At 37.7% G+C, this 21,323-nt stretch overlaps 2 protein-coding genes and 2 non-coding genes across 5 annotated transcripts; 2 read left to right on the forward strand and 2 right to left on the reverse strand.

The window, feature by feature from the left end:
* The first annotated feature begins 2,641 nt into the window (after positions 1-2,641).
* On the forward strand, positions 2,642-10,680 carry LOC106941270 (annexin A1-like). 2 transcript variants are annotated; one of them, XM_015024228.1, is made up of 12 exons: positions 2,642-2,910; positions 3,156-3,262; positions 3,751-3,850; positions 4,012-4,106; positions 5,283-5,396; positions 5,946-6,036; positions 6,843-6,979; positions 7,182-7,275; positions 7,986-8,081; positions 9,027-9,085; positions 10,353-10,475; positions 10,550-10,680. In XM_015024228.1, exons 2-12 carry the CDS (start codon positions 3,194-3,196, stop codon positions 10,604-10,606), a joined length of 1,035 nt encoding a protein of 344 aa, XP_014879714.1. In that variant the 5' UTR covers positions 2,642-2,910; positions 3,156-3,193; the 3' UTR covers positions 10,607-10,680. The 2 variants fall into 2 exon arrangements, with proteins under 2 accessions (XP_014879714.1, XP_014879713.1); XM_015024227.1 differs by having other exon boundaries at positions 2,643-2,910; positions 3,751-3,856.
* A 672-nt stretch (positions 10,681-11,352) lies between these two features.
* On the reverse strand, positions 11,353-11,424 carry trnaq-cug (transfer RNA glutamine (anticodon CUG)). Its single transcript has one exon. It is a non-coding gene; the product is annotated as a tRNA-Gln (tRNA).
* A 137-nt stretch (positions 11,425-11,561) lies between these two features.
* Positions 11,562-11,634, reverse strand: trnav-aac (transfer RNA valine (anticodon AAC)). The gene has a single exon. It is a non-coding gene; the product is annotated as a tRNA-Val (tRNA).
* A 650-nt stretch (positions 11,635-12,284) lies between these two features.
* On the forward strand, positions 12,285-21,314 carry slc30a5 (solute carrier family 30 member 5). The gene is made up of 16 exons (XM_015024226.1): positions 12,285-12,688; positions 13,004-13,126; positions 13,225-13,291; positions 13,943-14,028; positions 14,143-14,230; positions 15,029-15,119; positions 15,210-15,286; positions 15,631-15,801; positions 16,395-16,659; positions 16,732-16,940; positions 17,261-17,418; positions 18,186-18,315; positions 19,393-19,624; positions 19,694-19,920; positions 20,832-20,960; positions 21,057-21,314. Exons 1-16 carry the CDS (start codon positions 12,618-12,620, stop codon positions 21,225-21,227), a joined length of 2,295 nt encoding a protein of 764 aa, XP_014879712.1. The 5' UTR covers positions 12,285-12,617; the 3' UTR covers positions 21,228-21,314.
* Positions 21,315-21,323: the final 9 nt, after the last annotated feature.

Consider the following 21,323-nt stretch of genomic DNA (forward strand, 5'->3'; position numbering starts at 1 on the left):
TTGAATAGTTTCTGTTCACAAAGTTCAATAGGAAACAAATCAAACTTACAGTTTGTTCAAACGATCCAAAGAGTTGAAGAAGAACATCTGAACAACAGACTGAGACCCAACAGAACCACAGCAGTGGTGCCTCACCTGAACAGAAAAACTTTAAATATTATGAGGAGAAATTACCTCAAACTGGTCTGACTGGTCAGACTGTCTAGGAGTCAGGCAGGGCTGCCACCTTTCAGAAATTAAAATAACGGACGCCCACCACAGCATGTGTCGCCCTACTCTTATTGGGTGGGACGGCCACTGCAGTGATAGACAATATTTTATGGCAGTGTTTTTTGTTTTTAAAAAGTGATCCAGAAAGCAATCATTCATACATAGATTACTCCAAAATTTTACTTGACTCAGAGCAGCACACCTTAAACATGTTTAAGCAAGTGTAAAGTGTATTTGGTAAACTACTCAAGTGAACTACTCATAACATCGAATTTAATCAAAATGTGTCCTCAAACATAGCTCCAAAAGTATAAAAGTTGTGTGAAAATTCTGGTATTGTAAAAAGTATTACTAAAATATTTATAGAAATAAGGAGTTAAGCTTGGAAGCTGGTTCTAGATCAAATTTACCACAAGGACCAGGATAGTCAGTGTTTTTTAAGGGGACACTTAAAAAAGAATGAAACAAAAAAACAGAGCAATATTTCATCATTTGATATATCAAGTGAGCCAAAGAGCCACTTCTCTCTCCAGAGATTCAGGTTACAGATCTTGATCTAGTAGATGGAAAGTATGATCCTATACAGCAGCTAAAACTGTAGTACTATCATTTTTAGTTCATTGTTAAAATGTAAAATTGTGAAGGTTACAAAAAATATGCACCTCTGAATATTAACAAAATACATTTTTTTAGCATAATTTCTTCTGTACCCTGTTGGCCCCCATGTAGAACCGCCCCTGGGCTGCAGGTCCTTGTCTGACATTAATATACATTAAATGACCACTGAACACTGAATTAATAAAAAATGTCAACATTTTTTAATAAAACAAACAGAAAGCCCTAACAAACCTTTATAAAGTAGGAAATATTTATATATTTACTGTTAATCTCTTAGTATGATTTGTTCTTTAAATGCTCATTTATAGTATTTCGGCTGGTACGACTAAATAAGCAAATAATTGATTCTTTAATTATTATAATTAAACCATAATAAACCACAATAAGAAACAGTGGCTGCGTAGTGTCCGTCTCTAGGCAACCATAACAGCGTCGGTCCGTAGCGTTCAGGGCTCCTATTTACATCCAGCCACTACAATTTAGCTGACCTTAATATTTCCTGTGTTTTATTTTGGTCATTATTGATACACTTAGTGTTGATATGTGTGCGATAGACATGTCTATTGGACATTTACAGAAATACGGAACAAATTGTGTTCTGTATCGGTCCAACACGGGACACAACATTTAACAGCCAAATCCCGTATTTTAAGGGACGGGTGGCAACCCTATGAGTCAGAGGAAAGTTTATCTGTTGACGTCTGAAGACATAAATCCTCCTCATGACTCCCAGTCCAATCACAAACAATCTACTGCTGTTATTCTGCTGATCCAGGTTCTGTTCAGATGTAATGGAACCAGAACCTGTTTGAACTTTGAACCAACTGAACTAACTGGTGGGGATTTGTCTCCCTCTGCTGGTGAAACTACAATTTGCCTGATGTCTGATTATTAAACCCAGACGAAATGTTATCCAATTATGTCAGTGATGGTCAAAGTTATCAGAACCAGAACCAGTTCTACTGTTTCATTTATCAGGACATGAATAAAGATCATTTGTTTTAAAATGAGTTCTATACAACAGCATCACAGATTTACATTGAATCATTATTTATTGACCAGAATCAGAACCATGATGCTGAAGCAGTGAGTAAAAAACTAAGTCCATCTTTTCTGCTTCCACAGCAGGTCAAAGGTCAGCAGGTCAAAGGTCAGCAGAGAAGCTCCTGGCCAGATGGAAATCTGTATTTTAATTATTTTTACGCTTTGACAGTAAATAACAATTAGTTTCTGGTTTCATGGAACTAAAAACAAAATAAAAACCAAGAAACAATAATCCACTAAAAATATAAACTAACAGAAACTAACCTGAAAAATGAAACACAGGAGGAAACTAAACTGTAGAACTTAACATCACCACAATACTGCTGCTTACTCCACACGTGGTTATAATGTAGATTATTACTATATGAGAGCTGAGTTTCTTTACACTGAAAGCTGGGAAATCTTCACTCCTCCCATCCAGTGACGTTGAGATGATCTCAATGTAACAAACAGCATAACTGGATCTGAATCAATAGGGATAAATCTATTATCTCCAGCTAGTTATGATTTAACTCCAATCAAGATTTTAATCACAAAATCCATCTACTTCCTGGCATTCCTGAACTTTTCTATCCTACAAAACACTTTTATTTGTTTATCATCAAAGCCTCCTGTCTGCAAACTCCATGTTCTGAAGTGAGATCCACATGTGGAAAAGGTTTTCCGGCTCGTAGCTTCAGTCCAGCTCTTCTTTAACACCAAAACACTGAACGGAAGAATCTGGACCATCTGGTTCAGCCATTGATCAACAGACAACAACACTGGGTGTGTTCGTGGATTCCAGTCTGTTTTGTTAGCTGTCGGCTTTTAGCCGCTTCCTGAATCATTTCTATGAGTCATAATCTGTTTGAGTGAAAGGGGTGAAAAGCTTAAAACTGAACAGGAGCGCCGTTACACCTGTCAGGGAGGTGATAGGACAGCTGACAGGTGATTGGCTGATGCCGTTCAGGTACAACTAACTAGAAAAGGGTGGAGATGGGCGTGATCTGAATTCACTGCAACGCAGCTCTGATTGTCTGGACGAGCTTTGTGACTCAGGTAAGATCCTAAATGTTTTAATCTCCCAGTTTTCTAAATTATTTTGTTTATGTTTGGAGTTTTTTGCGTTTGTTAGCTTAGCTTCCTGTCTTTGTTTCTCACCTGGGTGTAGGTAGTGATCTAATTATGCGTCAACGCCTCTTTGTTTCTTCTGTTTTTCCTTGTTTGATGGCTGAGATTCTTCTCCACATTTCTCTTGTGGCAACTAAATTACTTACAAATCTCCGATTTTTTTCCCCCTGCAGTTTTGTCCATTGAAACGGGTTTTAAAAATCGAGTTAAAATGTCTCTTTTCAAGAAGTTCTTCAAAGGTATCATCCACAACAGAGACCCAAAAGATGAAACTGTCAAGGTGAGCATACAGGTGCAGGTTGATGAACTTAGAATATCATTGAATCAAGTCCAATAATTCAGTACAAGAAGTGAAACATTTACATTAAGTACTCAAAATGTATCAATTTATGAAAACCCACTATTTGGTTCTCATAAAGTTAAAATATTACACAAGACTAGTCAAAATGTCCACTATGTTAAATAGTTTTAAACCACAAAATGTATTTTTGTAAGAAAAACAGGTAGCTTAGTGTGTTTTATGCAAGTATGGAAAGCTTAGTGGAAGAAAAACCTGAGGTGTAAGTTATATTAATCACAATAGTTACAAAAAAACAGCTGAAAATAGAATAATTTCATATACAATTCACTTTTTGAATTGAATTATTGTAATAAATCAGTGATAATCTATGTTGAAATGCGACTGATTTCTAACTCTGTTAGAACTCTGTTATGTTTTCAGCAGTATTTATAGTTTTGGTAATAATCTACTTTTGGTTGTTTGTGAAGGTGAAGGAGGAAGCCAAACCAAAGTTCTACGGGACGGTTCCTCCGTATCCAAACTTCAATGCCAGCAGTGATGCATCAGTCCTTCAGAGTGCCATTGAAAGTAAAATTGTGTGATCAGAAATGTTCTTGTTTCTACGTTTTATATATAAAGGTTGTATTTTTAATAAGTTACTGAAAAACTTTATCTTTTAAAGTAATTTGAGGTTTTTATTAAGGTTTTAAAAATGAATATTTGGAATAGATGTATTTTTTCCTTTGTAGAAGTGGATGTGGATGTGATCGTTGCCATTCTTGTGAAGAGAAACAACGAGCAGAGGCAGAAAATTAAAGCCGTTTATGAATCGTCCTCTGGAAAAGTAAGTTGTTGCTGCATCCTCAGTGCACAAAGATGCGTCATCACAGATCCTTCCTCAGCAGCCGTCAAAGCGTCCTTCTTTTCCCCAGTTTTAAAGGAAACTGGGGAAGAGAGGTTCCCCAGTTTCCTTTAAACTGGGGAAAGAGTTTCCCGGTTTAAAGGGAAACTTTAAACTGGGATAATCTATGTTGAAATGTAAACAGAAACTGGCAGTTTTCTGTTTACAAGAACAGAGGAGATTTCTGTTCTTGTAAAAACGCCGGACAAAGTGAGCGACAGGAAAAGATTACAGTTTTAAATAACTTAAAATGGTTGCATAGATATGTTTTTTAAAATTATAAATTCAATACAAATTTAATTTAATGAAATGTAGATTTAACTGAATAATAAGAAAGTTCAGCAAGATTTTTCATCTTATTTTAAATCATTGAGACACAGAACACAGAATACTACAATAAAATGCAATGTTATGTAATGAAAGCCACCAGGGGTTTACTAATAATGTCTTACAATAACATATTATATAAATACATTAAATAGGGAACCTTTACTGGCTTTAGTATTGGTGGAATTTCTAATATTTTTGTTCAACCTTTTTCTTTTTCTAAAATGGAAACAAGTTTTTTTATTAGTCTAAGCGTATTTGTGAATTGGCTAAGTAATAAAATTAAAAATATAGAATTGTTTTTATTAGATATTGGGTGTCAATGAAGCCAAATGATACATGTTCAAAGCAAACGCAGAGATCCAGTTACATTTTTTTGGAGCTTTTTGCTAGCTTGTGTTTACCCTCGTCACGGTTGCTAGGCAACGGAGCATTCCTGAGGATAAGGGCGGGAATAAATCTGACAGCTAGACCGTCCATTTTGACAGCCACTCTCTTCCACTTGTCTTATTTTGTTGTCAGATTTGATATTGTGAGATTTTATTTATATACAGGTAAATGTGTTGTATGCTTTTCAGTACTTTTAAAAGGTGAATTTGAAGAAAAGTTAAGTTAAATACAGTTTTAAATGTCACCACCAGAGGGTGCTAAATTCTACTAATGGGACTTTTAATGAAACTGCAGGTGCATCTCAGTAACTTCACCATGAAGTTTATTTTAGTAATTCAGGTTCAAAAGTGAAAAGTAATTAAATAAATCTAAAGCTGCAGACCTTTGATGTTGTTTTTTCAGAATCTGGTTAAATCCCTGAAGTCGGTCCTCAGGTCAGATGTGGAGGACGTGATTCTGGCTCTGCTTATGCCTCCAGCTCACTTCGATGCCTTCCTGCTCAGGAGAGCCACCAAGGTAAACCGGTACAGATTTACAATCTTAACTGTGGTCAAGATGAAAAATAAGGAATCGTTTGTATCTGTAGTACGAATAAAACAAGTTTAAAATGCCACTATTCATAAATATTAACATAAAAAGATGCACTTTTGTTCTATTTTCAGTACCAGAATGAAAAATATTAATATTTAAAATTAATGTAGAAAAAGAAGCTCTTAGGGTAATACGTCAGATTTTGGTACCAGACCAACAAAATGGTGCAAAGATGCCTTAAGTTTGGTGCAACACTTGGTGCCTTTTATCTTTTGGGGGGAATTTAGTTTAAATGATGGTCCTGTCTCTCTCTTGTTGTCCTGTTCATACTGCAAAAATATGAAACCTCACCTTTGGTCTAGATTTTCACGCAAATATCTTAGTGCACTCTAAATACTAACTCACAGGGGGACACACAAAATCAGCCCAGGGGCCACATATGGCCCGCAGGCCGCACTTTGGACACCCCTGTGTTTTAGGATCAACGTTGCTGTGCGTTGCTGATGAATTTCTTCTTCCTGTTTGTTGCCACAGGGTGTGGGAACAGACGAGGACGTCCTCGTCGAGGTTCTGGCGACGAGATCCTACGCAGAAATTCAAGAAATAAAGAAAGTCTTCAAACAAGGTTTTTAGGATATCCTCAGTTTATACGCAGTTATAATACTTCATACTTGAAGTTGTAATACTTAAATATCTGTGATATTTACTGACGTACTTACTGCCAAACTAGCAAAGTTAGCTTAGCCAATGTAGCTTTTGTCTGCTAGCTAACACAAACATGTAGCCTATGTGTTTGTTACTACATGTTCTTACTCTGCCAGTAATCAGAACCTCGTTATTCACTTAAAGACTTTGAGTCTTTTATTAATCTGTTTAAACGTTGAATGTATGTGTCCATTGATTTCAGGCGAAGCTCCTGGGTGATTTACGAACTCTTTGTTTACTACATAATAGTATGAGATCAGAACACTGCAAAAACACAAAGTCTTATCAAGTAATTTTGTTCTAATTTATAACAAGTAACTTGCAATTAACTTTTCAGAAACATATAGGAGCTTGTTTTAAGTAATTAATAATGAGAAAACTATACTATTTCCATTGGTAAATTATTTTACTTACATGGAAAAAATGTTTTGTTGTAAGTTAAAGTAGAACTTTTTAAAAAAATCAATATTAAGGAATTGTTTACTTAAAACAAACTCCTATATCTTGCTGAATTTGTTAATTGTAAGTTAGTTTTGTCTTGTTTTAAGTGTAATAAAATATGTACCAAAAATACTTGTTAAGTTTTTGTGTTTTGCAGTGATGAAGCTCCGTCTCATGCAGGTCGATCCCGACAGCAGCCATTTTGTTCATGTATCTTTCTCATTGGTCAAGACTGTCCACATATTTTATTTTTGTTGAGCCGTTTGTTCTGAATTTTGTGGTCAGAGTACCAGAAGGAGCTGGAGGAGGTGATTAAGGATGAGACCAGCGGTGACTTCACCGCGGCGCTGCTGGCCATGCTCAACACCAAGCGAGACCAGAACACTGTGGTCGACATGGAGCTGGCCAGGAAGGACGCCAAGGTAGAAATTAAGCTAAGAAACCCAAATATGAGTCATTCAAGTTGGTTTATTTTGTGATTTTTCTTTATTTTTATTGTTTTGATTGGTGTACAAGTATTAAAATAACCATAAGTTCATGTGTTGAAGATGATATTCTAATATTTAAGTATTTCTGCTTTTATCAGGCGCCTAAATGTCCTCATTTTATTTTTGTCTTGTCCAGATTTTGTTTGAAGCAGGCGAAGGCATCGGCAAAGCAAACGTGTCGACCTTCATCAACATCCTGACCACGCGCAGCGGCCCGCAGCTCTCTAAAAGTGAGTGACAGAAATGTGTCAGTTGTTGGGTTTCACTCCAACGTGACGATACACCTGGACAAACAGGTGGAGCAGCGCTGACAGGTGACCGGGTCACACCTGGGCGCCAAACAGAAGACCGGCTGGGAAATATTCAATGACCTGAACGAGTTATAAGGATTTGAGACGATGTTGAGTTTTAATCATACAGAAAGCATTCAGGCCACTGGGGAACCGGGGGGTAAATGTTTCTGAGATTAAATTTAGGATTCTGATATTTTCATGAAAAAGTCTAAATTCTGCTAAAAAGTTTGAATTAATATTTTCATAAAGTCTGAATTCTTGGAAAAAATTTAATTGTGAGATTAATGGTGAGAATTCAGGGAAAATTTTGAATTCTGAGATGAAAGTTGAAATTCTGATATTTAAAAAAAGTTAGAATTGTTTTTCCCCCGCCCCCCCCCCAAAAAAAAAAAAAAACTTTCTGGATTCAAAGAAAATATTAACTTATGAGGAAATACGGCATTTTTTATATTGAAGTTAGAACTGTGAGACTAGAAGTAGAATTTTTGACATTTTCAGAAATTTTTTTTAAAATAAGTCAACTTCCTGTTTTTCCTCATTAATAGAATATCTTCAGCTTTTTAGCAGGAATATATTTAAAAACAGATCATATATTCAGTCCAGTCGTTCAAACATAAAATGAAAGTTCTTTTATTGTTTCCTGCCAGCGTTCCAGCAATATGCTGCCATCAGCGACCTGACGCTGCCGAAAGCCCTGCAGATGGAGCTGAAGGGAGACATCGAGGACTGCCTCATCGACATCGGTAACCAAAACACGTTACTCTGGACCAGAAAGCACCTCAGATTACCACGATAAACAACAGTACTGCCATTATCAGACCATTACCCACTAACAGTATGATTAGTAATGGCTTATTAACACACTGAAATATATAAAAAAATCCTTAATTTCTAAAGAACATTTAACACTGCAACTCAAACATTTAAAATATTAGAATTCTGTATCTCACTTGTTGAATTTGTGAAAAAGAAAAACAATGAACTGCTCCCTCTAGTGGGGGTTCTAGATGTGGCAGCTCCTTATAAATCCAACAATTTACACATTTACATCCAAATCAAATTTACGACTTTTCAGTCTCAGAAATCTTTTTTTTTTTTTTCGTTTTCGTTTTTTTTTTCTTTTTTTACATTTCTGAGGTTAATCTCAAATATCTGAGTTTTTTTTCCTAGAAAATGTTTGACTTTTTTTTCTTTTTCTCATACTCAAGTCAAAACTGAGCTTGTCTCAAATTTCTGAAATTAATTTTAAAAAAAATTTTCTAGCAAATGTTTTGGCTTTTCAAATTCAAATTTCATCATTTTTTAAAGAAAATTTCTGGGATTAATCTTAAAATTTCAAGTTGTTTTCTATAAAATGTTTGACTCTTGGAGCTCAAAAAATGTGTTTTGTTTTTTGTTTGGCAGAACTGTTCTCACATTTTATTATTTATCTACAGCGGCTCTAACATGTTGTTTTACTCTTAGAATTGCATCCCAGACTGAACAGAAGATTGTTTATTTTCTGTTCAGTTTGAGCTCAGCACCATCCAGCTGGTTTAAATGTTTAACACCTTTTTGTTCATCTTTAAAAAGTTTTGGCGCATTGAGCTGAACCCTGAAGCTCCACAGCTGGGAGACAGAAACATCTGGACTCTGTTATTTTTAGTCTGTGACGGCGTTTTTATTTCTGTTTCCTCTTTCATGTCCAGTGAAATGCGCCTGGAACACACCGGCTTTCTTTGCTGAGAAACTCAATCGGGCCATGAAGGTGAGTGAACACACTCCTAATCTCACTAATAACATGGTTAGAATAGGGATTATTCTGGATTAGGATGGCTACAGTGTTCATATTTTACCCTGTTTTAATAAACTCCTTAGGTTAGAGTGATATGGAAAGCTGTTTTAGCATAAAATCAGTTTTGTCTGTCTGTAATTAAATTCCAGATGTGTAAAAAATAGTTTTGTATGATGGCGTATTAATACCAGTGTAGATAGAAAAAAGGAGGAGTACAATTCTGCCAAATAAGCTCAGAAAGTTTTACATAACCTCAAGAATGTTCTAGAAAAAAAAGTTTACATTTCTGAGATTGAAAAGTCAAACATTTTCTACAAAAATTCTAATTTTGAGTTTTATCTCAGAAAATTGCTAGAAAAACCTTTGAAATTTTTGAGTTTGTGAAGTTCAAAATGTGCTAGAAAAATTCACATTTTGAGATGAATCTAAAAAATTTAGAAATTTCAGAAAGTTAAGATTAAAATTAAATTTAATCTGATACATTTTCTAGAAAAATTGGAAATTTCTGAGGCTAAAAAGTTGAAAATTTGCTAAAAAAAAAAAAATTAACTTTCAGTTAAATCTCAGAAAATTTCAAGAAAAATTTTTTGGAAATTTCTGAGTTTGGAAAATTTGCTAGAAACAAATCTGAAATTTTGTATTTAATCTTAGAAATTTTGTAGAAAAAAAGAAATTGCTGAATTTGAAAATTCAAAACTTTGTTGAGCCCCCCCTGCCCCCTGACATTTTTAGATTTATCTCAGAAATTTTCTAGAAAAAAATAGGACATTTCTGAGTTTGGAAAGTTGAACATTTTAAACTTTTGACAATAAAATCACTTACAGCATGATTTTTCTCCATGTTATAAGTAAAATAATCTCCCAGTGAAACTAGAACTTTTAAAAAAATCAATATTAAGAAATTAACTTAAAACAAGCTCCTATATCTTGATCAAAAGTTAGTTGTCTTATTGTTTTGTCTTATTTAAAGTGTACTAAGACATATACACTGTAAACTAAACCAAAAATACTTGGTAAGATTTTGAGTTTTTGCAGTGTAAAAGGTAACTTTTGGCAAACTGTATTTCTAAGATTAACTGTCTTTTATGCAACATACAGTTTTTGTGAGAATAACCATACATAATATTTTATGACTGAACTAAGTTTGATCCATGAAAAGGAATCAAATTTCCAACTAAAATTGTAGTAAATTACAGTTTTTGGTAGTTTTGGTCCATTTGGTCCATTTTCTGTCTTACCAGGGTCACGGTACGCGTGATGAGGCTCTGATCCGGATCCTGGTGAGCCGCTCCGAGGTCGACCTGCAGAAGGTCGTGGAGGAATACCGGGCAATGTTTGAGAAAACCCTACATGAAGACGTCATGGTAAAATGCGTTTCCCAAACTGTTCCTATGTTTACGTCTCAAACCACGTCAGTAATGTTTCTGTTTTTCAACAGAATGACACCAAAGGACATTATCAGAAAGTTCTGCTTGCGTTGTGCGGACCGAACTGAGAACCTGAATACCTCTGAGGAAGCAAAAAATCAGTCAAATTCATGTTTTAATAAAGCCACTCCTTCCACTTATATCTCTTTGTTCTACTGTTGCTTGTAGAATTTGAGGTAATGTGTGTTTAAATGTCTGATCCAACATTTAAACATTTAAATGTCCTGTAGGAAGGACATTTTATTGCTTATACTGAGATTAACTGACACAAACCCAATTTAAAAAATACCTACCTAAAGTTTGTAAGGTAGGTTAGCTCAGGGGGTTAAGAGCGTAGCACTGGTAACGCTCTGGTCATCAGTTCAAACCCCATAAAGTCCTTCAGACAATCAACTTCAAAATATAAAAAGGGTGAAAAACACATTCAACACTTTAAAATGCAAATGGCTCTGAAATACAATAAACACTTGAAAATACAAAATATTATACATGTTGATTTTGAAAAATAATAGAATAGAAACACTTTTCTCAAATTCCTTGTGTTAAGATTATGTAAGTTGTTCTTTAATCCATGGAAGCTCATCATTATCTTAATTATTATTAGTGTGGTGCTAATAATCCTGAGGTCATGGGTTCAATCCCCTTGCTGGCCAGTTGAAACATAAAGTGTTTCAGACAATTAAGACTACAAAGTGACAAAAGGATTTAAGTGAACAAACTGTCAGACTTATACTTGTGCCTAATTTCATATTACAGTCCATAAACTAAGCCTGAGATCAAAAAATGTATTGAAGATGTCAGGAACAGAGACAAATGGTTCTACTGAGACTTGAACTCAGATCACTGGATTCAGAGTCCAGAGTGCTAACCATTACACCATAGAACCACCAAGTGGCATTTTGAGTAAAGTAACCTCGATTTCAAAGATGCCTGCAGTGAATTCGATTGGCAAATTAACCATCACGAAAACACAAGACTCTTGTTGTCTCACTACAACCTGTGAGAAGGACAACATTCACAACCTGTTTCCAACTGGTTTCGAACCAGAGACCTTTTGCATGTTAAGTAAACGTGATAACCACTACACTACAGAAACTGAACTTTTGTTCTTTGTTTCAGTTTGAGGTTCCAAATTTGTAGATGCCAGGATGCAATGCATCAAGTTTCCACAGAGGCTTGCACTCAGATGCCTGGATTCAGAGGACAGACCGCTACACCATAGAATCCTTGCTGACCTTTAACCACCTCGATGAGATGACTGCATTGCATATGGATGGTTAGCTCAGCCAGTCAGAGCGAGCTGTTCATAATGTCAAGGTTGTGGGTTCCATCCCCATACTGCCCAATCAGACAATCAAAATGAAAAAGGGTGGTAAATGAAAAACAACATTTCAGTATTACAAAAGGTTGACAAATAAAATCAATACTTAAAAATAGAAAAATGTTTTAAAATTAAATCAACATTTCAAAATGCATGAAAGCTGGAAAATATACCTCTACAAATGTTGATTTTGAAAAAAAATTAGAATATGAGGACATTTTTTTCAAATCTTCATTGTGGTAAGATCATGTAAGTTTTTCTTAAATCCATTGAAACTTAACATTCTGTGTGGCTGTTTAGCTCAGCAGGTTAGAGCATATTGCTGGTAACGCTGAGGTCCTGTTTTGATACAAGAAATATTTTCAGAGTGAGACCTCTTGCTTCTCCGCAGATCTGCGCAACATCAAGGCTCACGATGTCTGTTACGTGACGTAAACTGTGTGTCGTATGCGGAAGCGTCAGGGCTTTACGGACGGTTCGGGTAGTTCTTCTCCTTTTCTGACTTTTATCGTTTATTATCGTCATTTTGAAAGAGAGCGGGTTTATTTTCAGGCTCTAACAAAGCGTTCAGATGCGTTTCGGTGACATCCGGCGGCCACAGAGGACGTGACGGCGCTACAAACGGCAGAATGAACCGAGCCAGAGGAGGCCTTGTTGTTTACTGCAGCGGTAAATGAACGCCGCTACGAAGGTTTTATTTCTCCACTAAAAGTGATGGTGAGGATACTGGGAACATAAATATACTGCTACCGGTCAACATGGAGGATAAATACAGCAGCAACGTTTTATCGGGAGGGAAACTGGGGATGGTGGAAGTCCCTGATTCAAGGTAACATCTGTTCTGGTTAACTTTTATTTTTATTCAGTTCATTTGAATACATTTTTTATTTCCTGACTCATTTTTGTCTGTTTTAGATCTGTTAGGATTACCAAAGCTATTTATTTTTCCTTGACGACAGGTTAATTTGATTGAAATTCAGAAGTTTGCATACGTTTCTGATGGGAGATAAATTAACTTTACCTCTGAATTTTTCGTCTTTTTGAAGTACTAAACACTTAGAATGGTTTTTGAAACAGTTTATTTATCTAACCATATCCTATTAGTTTCCACTTATGTAATTTATGCTGTTTTTCCTTTCTGCAGGTTAACCAGATACATTGTTCTGCTGATCCTCTCAAAGATCCTGAAAGCTTTAGGTATTTTTGAATCGTATGATATCCTCAAAGTCGTTCATATAGTTCAGTTCATCTTCATATTAAAGTTAGGGTGAGTATTTATTCTCCTCTGATCTGTTCTGATTCATTTTTGAATGGTTTAGTATTTATTTTATATTGATAACATGAATGTTTTTGTTTGTTTTGTAGGAGTGCTGTTATACTGCTAGTCTTTCAAAAACCATTTTCTTCTGGAAAAGCCGTCTCAAAGCGACAGGTTTGTTGGACTCTCTTTTTATTACTTTTTTTATTTGCACTAGTAAACATCTAAAAAGTGTGGCAGGCATATCAGCCTCTATTGATTTGTATTTTGTAGATCTTCATCTAGAGATGTAAAATTGCACCAACAACAATTTTCAACAATTACTTTTTATAAAGTAACTCCTTCTTGGATTTTGGGATAGATTTTGTAAAAAAAAAAAAATTGGAATTAAACGTCAATAGTTTCGTGGCGCTACTTTTGAATTTTTGTGACAATTTTCCCTCTTTAAACCACATAAAAAAAATCTACATATAGAAGAAAATGGATGAGGAAAAAATCAAGGAAGGCTGATTTAGCTGTAGTAAAACAGAAAATACTGCCACCTGCAGGTTGGAGGTAGAATCACTTTAAGTATTTTTCACAATTTTCACAGATAAGTTTTTAACTTATAATATGGGGAAAATGTCTTGTTTAATTAGCAGATTATTTGGTTTTTAACTAGAACTTTTTCATCAGTATTAAGAAATTATTAACTTAAAGCAAATTTCTATTTCCTGTTGAAAAGTTACTTGTTAGTTTTGCACTAGAAACTCGACCAAAGATATATTTATAAAGATGAACCTGCTGTGATGAATCAACCTGTTTTTCTTTCTGTCTCTGTTTTAGTGGATAAAGTTGGTTAAACATGCTGTTTTCAGCTGCGTTATTTCCCTCCTGGGCTTCTTTGGTCTCACCCTCTGTGGACCTTTGAGGTAAATGTTTACATTATTTTAATATATTCTCACATTGTTTTTCCTGCATAATTGCAACAGTTATGATTATTTATCTCCTAAGATGCATTTTTTAAATCATTCTTTATTTTTCAGGACTTTGCTGCTTTTCGAGCACAGTGACGTTGTGGTCGTCGCTCTGCTCGGCGTTCTCTTCACCAACTCAGGAGGCGGACCGTCCAAGGTTTCTCTTTATTTAGTTTGATTTTATTTTTGTTTATTTTTACCTTTGCACAATAGCAGCCAAAGATTGAGATTTTGAATGATGTCATTCACCCAAGAAGTTTGTTTTTGATTAGAAATGAGTCGGACATCTCTTAAACATTACAATGAAAAAGGAGAGCTAACTTGGAAATGATAATTTAGTCGGAATAACGTTTATCAAGGACCTTCTGCTATCTGATTATTAATCGATTAATTCTAAAATTAATCAACTGGTCAGGCTTCCTACACTGTACTGATGCTAAATCTTGAAGAAAGAGTTGAGCTTCTCAAATGTCTGCCAGAAAGTGCCAATTTTTAAATTTGATTAAATCAGTGTAATCAATAGAATAATCAATTGTTATTGGAGCCCTAAATTACGCAAATAGGCACAATTTCAAGAGAATAGTTAGTGATGCGACAAGAAGTTATACCAATAAAGTCGGAATAACTTAGAATAAAGTCGTAAAACATCACGTGGGACAAAAAGTCGTAGTAACACGAGAAGAAAGTCATAAAACAAAATAATTCTTGTTCTAATACTCTGTGGGTGATGAATGCCATATTTTTGAACATTTATGTATTTATTTTTTAATCTTATTTTTTAAGTTAATTGGACCTGGTAGAACACAGCTTGAAGCGCCCTCTAAAGGCCAGATATGACACTGGATGTGCAGCTCTGATCGGATCCAGGTACCAGAACCAGTTCTGGTTCCTGAACCGGTTCTGGTTCCTGAACCGGTTCTGGTACCTGAGCAGGTTTTTCTGTGGCTTCCTGCAGACCAGAGGAGCAGCTTTCTTCATCATCGCTGTGATCTGCCTCCTGCTCTTCGATAACGACCATCTGATGGCCAAGATGGGGGATCATCACCGTATCCTTTCATCCAGAGTTCTCATAGTTTTGGCTTCAGTTTGGTTTCACCTGCGGTTCTGTTTGGGCCTTGACTGGAGCCGTAACGCAGCGGAGGGACACCATGACAGCGCGCTCACACACTTCCTGTACACGGCCATTTCTCTGCTAGGAGTCGCAGATCACAAGGTGAGTGAAGCTTCTTCTTCTCCTTCTAAAAACCTTCCAGGTTGCTACAAGAATAGAAATTAGCATGCTAACCCCTCATGTTTCATATCAGCCACTTGAATTTCAGGAAGATCAAAATTTTTCAAGATGGCTGCCATTTCAAGCCTCTCAAAACAGTTAAATAATGAAATAAAATCCTATTCTAATGACATGGATGAACTTTATGTCACATCATATGCTTAGGACTTTATCTTATTTATAAAACTTTACATTAACAATTTGTTTTTCAAAGTGATGGAACATGAAGTTGAGTCCTTGTATGTTGATTCTGAGGATGTTTGCGTTGTTCCCCCGCCCGCCTGCAGGGCGGCGTGGTTCTGCTGGTGGTGTCGCTCTGCCTGAAGGTCGGCTTCCACACGGCCTCCAGGAAGCTGTCGGTGGAGATCGGAGGAGCCAAGCGGCTCTACGCGCTCGACAACCTGCTGTCCGCCGCCGTGATGCTGCCCTGGGCCGCCGTCCTGACCGCCACCACCGAGGTGACGAGCCGGGAGAGTTAGGGGCGATCAAAGAAAGAGGAAGATGGAAAACATCCGTCCTTTCATAGTTTTATTCCTTCATTTGTTATTTCCTTCTTTCCTTTCATCCTCCCTTCCTTTTTTATTTCCTTCCTTGTTTGTTCCTTTAATTCTTTTATCCTTCTTTCCTTCTGTTCTTTCTTCCATCCTTTAAATTCCAGTTTTTTCTTCCTTTTTTACATCGCTCCTTCTGTCTCTCATCCTTCCATTTCTCCTTTCATTAATCCCTCGCTCCTTCCTTTCTCCCTGAATTTATTCATCCCTAAATCTTCTCATCCATCCTTTCTTTTAAGGAAAGGAATTTATTTGAACTGAAATAATTATTTTATATTTTAATTGAAAGTCATCAGAGAAACAACAGACAAAAATCTGCATTTATTTATTGATATAAACAAGAATAAATATTCAGAAAAAAGTTAAGATTTCCTAGATTTTATTTTATGTATAATTAGTTTATTTTTTTGACACTCAGATTAGTTTAATCAAACCTACACAAATATTTCTAAACATAATTTTATGAATTTTTTCCAAAATGTCTATATTTTGTTCTGCAGAGCAAAGTGGACTCCTGGTCTTCGCTCGTCGTTCCGTTTGCGATGATCATTTTCTCCGTCGTGATCCTGGAGTTTTACGTCGAATCCGTCTGCAGTGCCAAGATGGAGGCTCCTCGCTGCGCCCGCTACGGCGCCTTCGCCCTCTTCCCGGCCGCGCTGGCGCTGGCCAACTTCTGGACCGCCCCGCTGAGCCGACCGCCGCAGCTCGCCACTGAGCACGTTCTCTCCGGCGGAGTCATCGTCAGCGCCGTCTTCTTCGTCATGGGTGAGTGGTGAACGCAGGCGGAACGCCGACCACGCCTCAGTTCATCCTCTGACCGCCGTTCTGCCCCCGCAGCCTCCAGCATCCTGACGGCGCCGTCCAAGAAGGGGCAGAAAGGGACGCTGGTGGGCTACTCGCCGGAGGGGACGCCGCTGTATAACTTCATGGGTGACGCGCTGCAGCACACGTCGCAGTCGCTGCCGCGCTTCATCAAGGATTCGCTCAAACAGATCCTGGAGGAGTACGACTCCCGGCAGATCTTCTACTTCCTGTGTCTCAACCTGGTGGGTCGACCAAAGACGACGAGACTCACGAGAAAATAAAAGATCGTAATGGTGCAAAGGTCAAGTAGCGCACCATTAGAAGCCATTAAAGTCGTAAAGATGCGAGACTGAAGTCAGAAACACAAAGATAAAGTCATACGACCGAAGTTGAAATAATATGAGAAAAAGTCAAAGTATCGATGCTAACAATGCTAATTTATTTTAGCTGCACCTGAATAAGGTTTAAACTGTTTGACCTAAAGTTCACCTCCCTGCCTTCAGTTTGACTGTTACACCACTAAAATCACCATAGCAACTAGAGTTGTCCTGGTTTTCCGCAGGCCTTCACCTTCGTGGAGCTGTTCTACGGCGTCTGGACCAACAGCCTGGGTCTGATCTCTGACGGCTTCCACATGCTGTTCGACTGCTCCGCTCTGGTTCTGGGCCTGTTCGCTGCCCTCATGACCCGCTGGAAGGCCACCAGGATCTTCTCCTACGGGTAGGACCAGCGCCGCCGCCGTCCTACGGAGCCACATCAGGGCCATTATTCATAGGAAAAATAAAGAGAAAATTTCTGCCAAAAAAAACTCAGAAATTGTGAGATTGAGCTCAAATATTTTTTTGAAAAACTTGCAAAGTTTTAAAAGTCAAATATTTCCTAGAAAAAACCCAACAATTTTGAGAAATTTTCTGAAGTTCCAAAAATTTGAAAATATGCAACTTTTTGCATAATTCAGAGATTAATCTCAGAATTTTCTATTTGAAAATGAGAAATTTCCACAATGTTCTAATCAAATTTTTTGTCTTGCCTTTGGAGTGAGCTCAAAATTTCCAGAAATTTTCTAGCAAGTTTTGAGAACAGAAATTTCTGAGCTGCAACAGTCAAAAGATTGTTAGAAAAACAAGAACATTTCTGAGTTTGAACACTCAAATGATTCACTATAAATAGGAAAATTTCTGAACACCAGAAGTGGAAAATTTGGCAGAAACGTTGAGATTAATCTCAGAATTTTCAACTTGAAACTCAGAAATTTCCACATTTTTAATCATTTTTTTACTTGCATTTTTTTTTTACTTTCTAAGCTCAAATTTCCTTAGAAATTTCTGTAGGAAATTTCTGAGATTAATTTGAAATTAGTTTCTCTTTTTTATATATATATAAAGTTTAACTTTTTTGTCAGAAATGACTCCTGTTCCTGTCTCGCGTGTCCCTTATGTTGTGCCGTAGTTTCAGGTCCGGTTTCTCCTGACTGTTTCGTCTTGCAGGTACGGCCGGGTTGAGATCCTGTCGGGTTTCATCAACGGCCTCTTCCTCATGGTCATCGCCTTCTTCGTGTTCATGGAGTCGGTCACCCGCCTGCTGGATCCTCCCAACATAAACACCGACATGCTGACCGTGAGTTTTCCCTCGTCACACGACGCTTTTATCTGGACAAGCTGGAAGCCAAAATAAACCGAGTCCGGAGTGAAAACAGTCGGGTTTGTTCTGGTTCTGGAAGAACTTTGTTGGATCAGCAAGTAAACCCAGTCGGGTGATTTAAGCTCCTCCAGATGTTTGACAGAAAATATTATTGTTGTTGTTAGCAAACAGGATTTAAAGAAGAGAAATCTGGGTCAGGATGGCCTTCAGATCAGAACCTGATCCGGTCCAAATGGAGCTCTGGTTTGAAGAGGAGCTTTATGAATGAATGAATATGTCAGAGTGAGAACAGTTGCTGTCGTTCACTTCCATCCACCGACACTATTTAACACGCTCTGCTCTGGATGAGGAAACAAACGGTTCTCAGATCAAACGGGTTTAATTGGACCTCAGATCTGAAGTTTCTCTGGATCAGGTTACAGGTCACTGCAACCCGCAAACGGCCAGAACGGCTTAAAGCTCAGAGACACAAACTACGGAAGACAATTAGAGCCACAAACTACGGAAGACAATTAGATCCACTAAAAAAAAAAAAGATTTCTGACTTTAATCTCAGAATTTGATTGTTCTTGAATTAACTTTTTTTTCCGCCTTACAATTTTGCCTTTTTTTTTTAGATTTTTTAAATTTTTCCTGTGAATTCTGATTTAATCTCAGAATTTGTACTTTTTTAAAATTAAGAATTCTAACAGGTTTTTTGCTTGATATTTGACTTTTTTTTCCTCAAAATTCTGATTTTAATCTCAAAATTCTGGCAATTTTCTGAAAATTCTTTTTTGTTTTGGGGTTTTTTCAGAATTCTGATTTTAATCCAAGTTTTTTTTTTTTTTTTTTTCAGAATTTTGACTTTGTTTTTCCAAATTCTGACTGTAATCTCAAAATTGTAGCGTTTTTCTCACAATTTTGATGTTTTTTTTGTCATCTGATTTCTGTCTTTTGACTCCAGAAGATGAAAGTCAGAGTTCTGAGAAAAGGACAGATTTATTTATTGTTTTCAGTGACTCTGCTCCTCGTTCATCTGAAACGCCGTTTGGTACTTTGTCGTTTCTGCAGCCAGTGTCCGTCGGCGGTCTGCTGGTCAACCTGGTGGGAATCTGCGCCTTTAGCCACGCCCACTCCCACGGCGGGAAAAGCTGCTCCTCTAACGACCACGGACACTCACATCATGGCCACTCCCACGGCGAGCACAGTCACGCCCACGGCGGCCATGGCCATGCCCACTCCAGTCATGGCCACGCCCACTCCCACGGCTCGGGCAGCAGAGGAATGAACGCCAACATGCGAGGTTTGTCGCTGCGGCACAGAGAAGTTCGTGGAAACGCGATAATCCCCTGAACTGGTTTTCTCCTTCCAGGAGTTTTCCTCCACGTTCTGGCCGACACGCTGGGCAGCGTCGGCGTCATCATCTCCACCATCCTCATCCGGCAGTTCGGCTGGCTCATCGCCGATCCCATTTGCTCGCTCTTCATCGCCACGCTCATTTTTCTGAGCGTCATCCCGCTGCTGAAGGACGCCTGCGAGGTTCTCCTCCTGCGGACTCCTCCGGAACAAGAGAAGGAGCTGAACAGCGCGCTGGAGAAGGTGACGAGGCCCAGATCCTCACAAACCAAAATTTAAGATTAAAGCAACAAAATCAGAGTTTCCAACACATCACCTCAGCTGAAAGAAAAAACTGGAGTTAATTCTGCTAGGATTATATGATGGTGGGCATAATGCTAGCAGTAGATGTGAAGTAAAAGCTAGCTGTGCTAACCCCAAAGCACCATTTATAACCATTAGCTCTGCTAATGCTAAAGCACCAAAACTGCATGGTATTGATTGAAGGCTAACAAACAAGGTCTACACCAACATGGTGTTTAGGGTAAGCTAACGCTAAAGTGCTACATCAATGTGGTAGTTAGCCAGAGCTAACGGTAAAGTGTGAAACCAATGCAGTATTTAGGATAAGTTAATAATAAAGTGCTATGGTATTTAGCAGAAGCTAACAAAAAGCGCTACACTAACATAGTATTTAGTGGAAACTAATACAATACTAAAATGTTATTTCCCGTAAACTAATGCTACAGTGCTATAACAGCTTATTAAGCAGTAGCTATTGCTAAATTGTTGTACCAAGATGGTATTAAACAGAAAGTAATGCTAAACCAACCAGATTGTTATTTTCGAAAAGCTAATGCTTAAGCGCTATATTAACATGGTATTTAGCAGGAGCTAGCAAAAAAGCGCCATAATAACATTGTATGTAGTGGAAGCTAATGCTATTCCAGCATGTTATTTCCCGTAAACTAAAGTTACAGCACGATATGAAAATGGTATTTAGCAAAAGCTAACCCCAAAGCGCTATACCAGCATGTTTTTATGTGGAGGCTAACGCTCAAGGTATTAAGCGGAAAGTAGCACTAAGTGCTAAACCAACGTGGTATTTAGAAGAAGCTAATGCTAAAACACTTTACCAACGTGGTAATTAGCACGGTTTCTTCAATTATTTTCAGATTGAGAAGATTGAAGGGGTTCTGTCGTACAGAGACCCTCACTTCTGGAGGCATTCGGCCAACGTGATCGCTGGGACCGTCCACCTGCAGGTCATGTCAGACGTGGTGGAACAGCGGATCATCCAGCAGGTCGGCTCAGACCAGCTTCCCACCACAGCTTTGATTATTATCACAGATTATATTGTGCAACGTGGTTATCTGACTGTTTCATCTCCACGTCTCCAGGTGACGGCCATCTTGAAAGACGCCGGTGTGAACAATCTGTCGGTCCAGGTGGAAAAGGAGGCGTACTTCCAGCACATGTCTGGACTCAGCACCGGCTTCCAGGACGTTCTGGCAATGACGCAGCAGATGGCGTCCATGAAATACCCGAACGACGGGACGCTCATCATGTAGCGCCGCCTAAAGACTCAAGGAAAAACCCTACAGATGTACAGTTTGTGTAATAAATCTGAATATGATGGTTTCATATTCTTGTTCTGACGATTCCTG

This window comes from Poecilia latipinna, unplaced genomic scaffold, assembly GCF_001443285.1.
Source record: "Poecilia latipinna isolate Pla-1442-1.1 unplaced genomic scaffold, P_latipinna-1.0 Scaffold3579, whole genome shotgun sequence".
NCBI classification, from domain to species: Eukaryota; Metazoa; Chordata; class Actinopteri; order Cyprinodontiformes; family Poeciliidae; genus Poecilia; species Poecilia latipinna.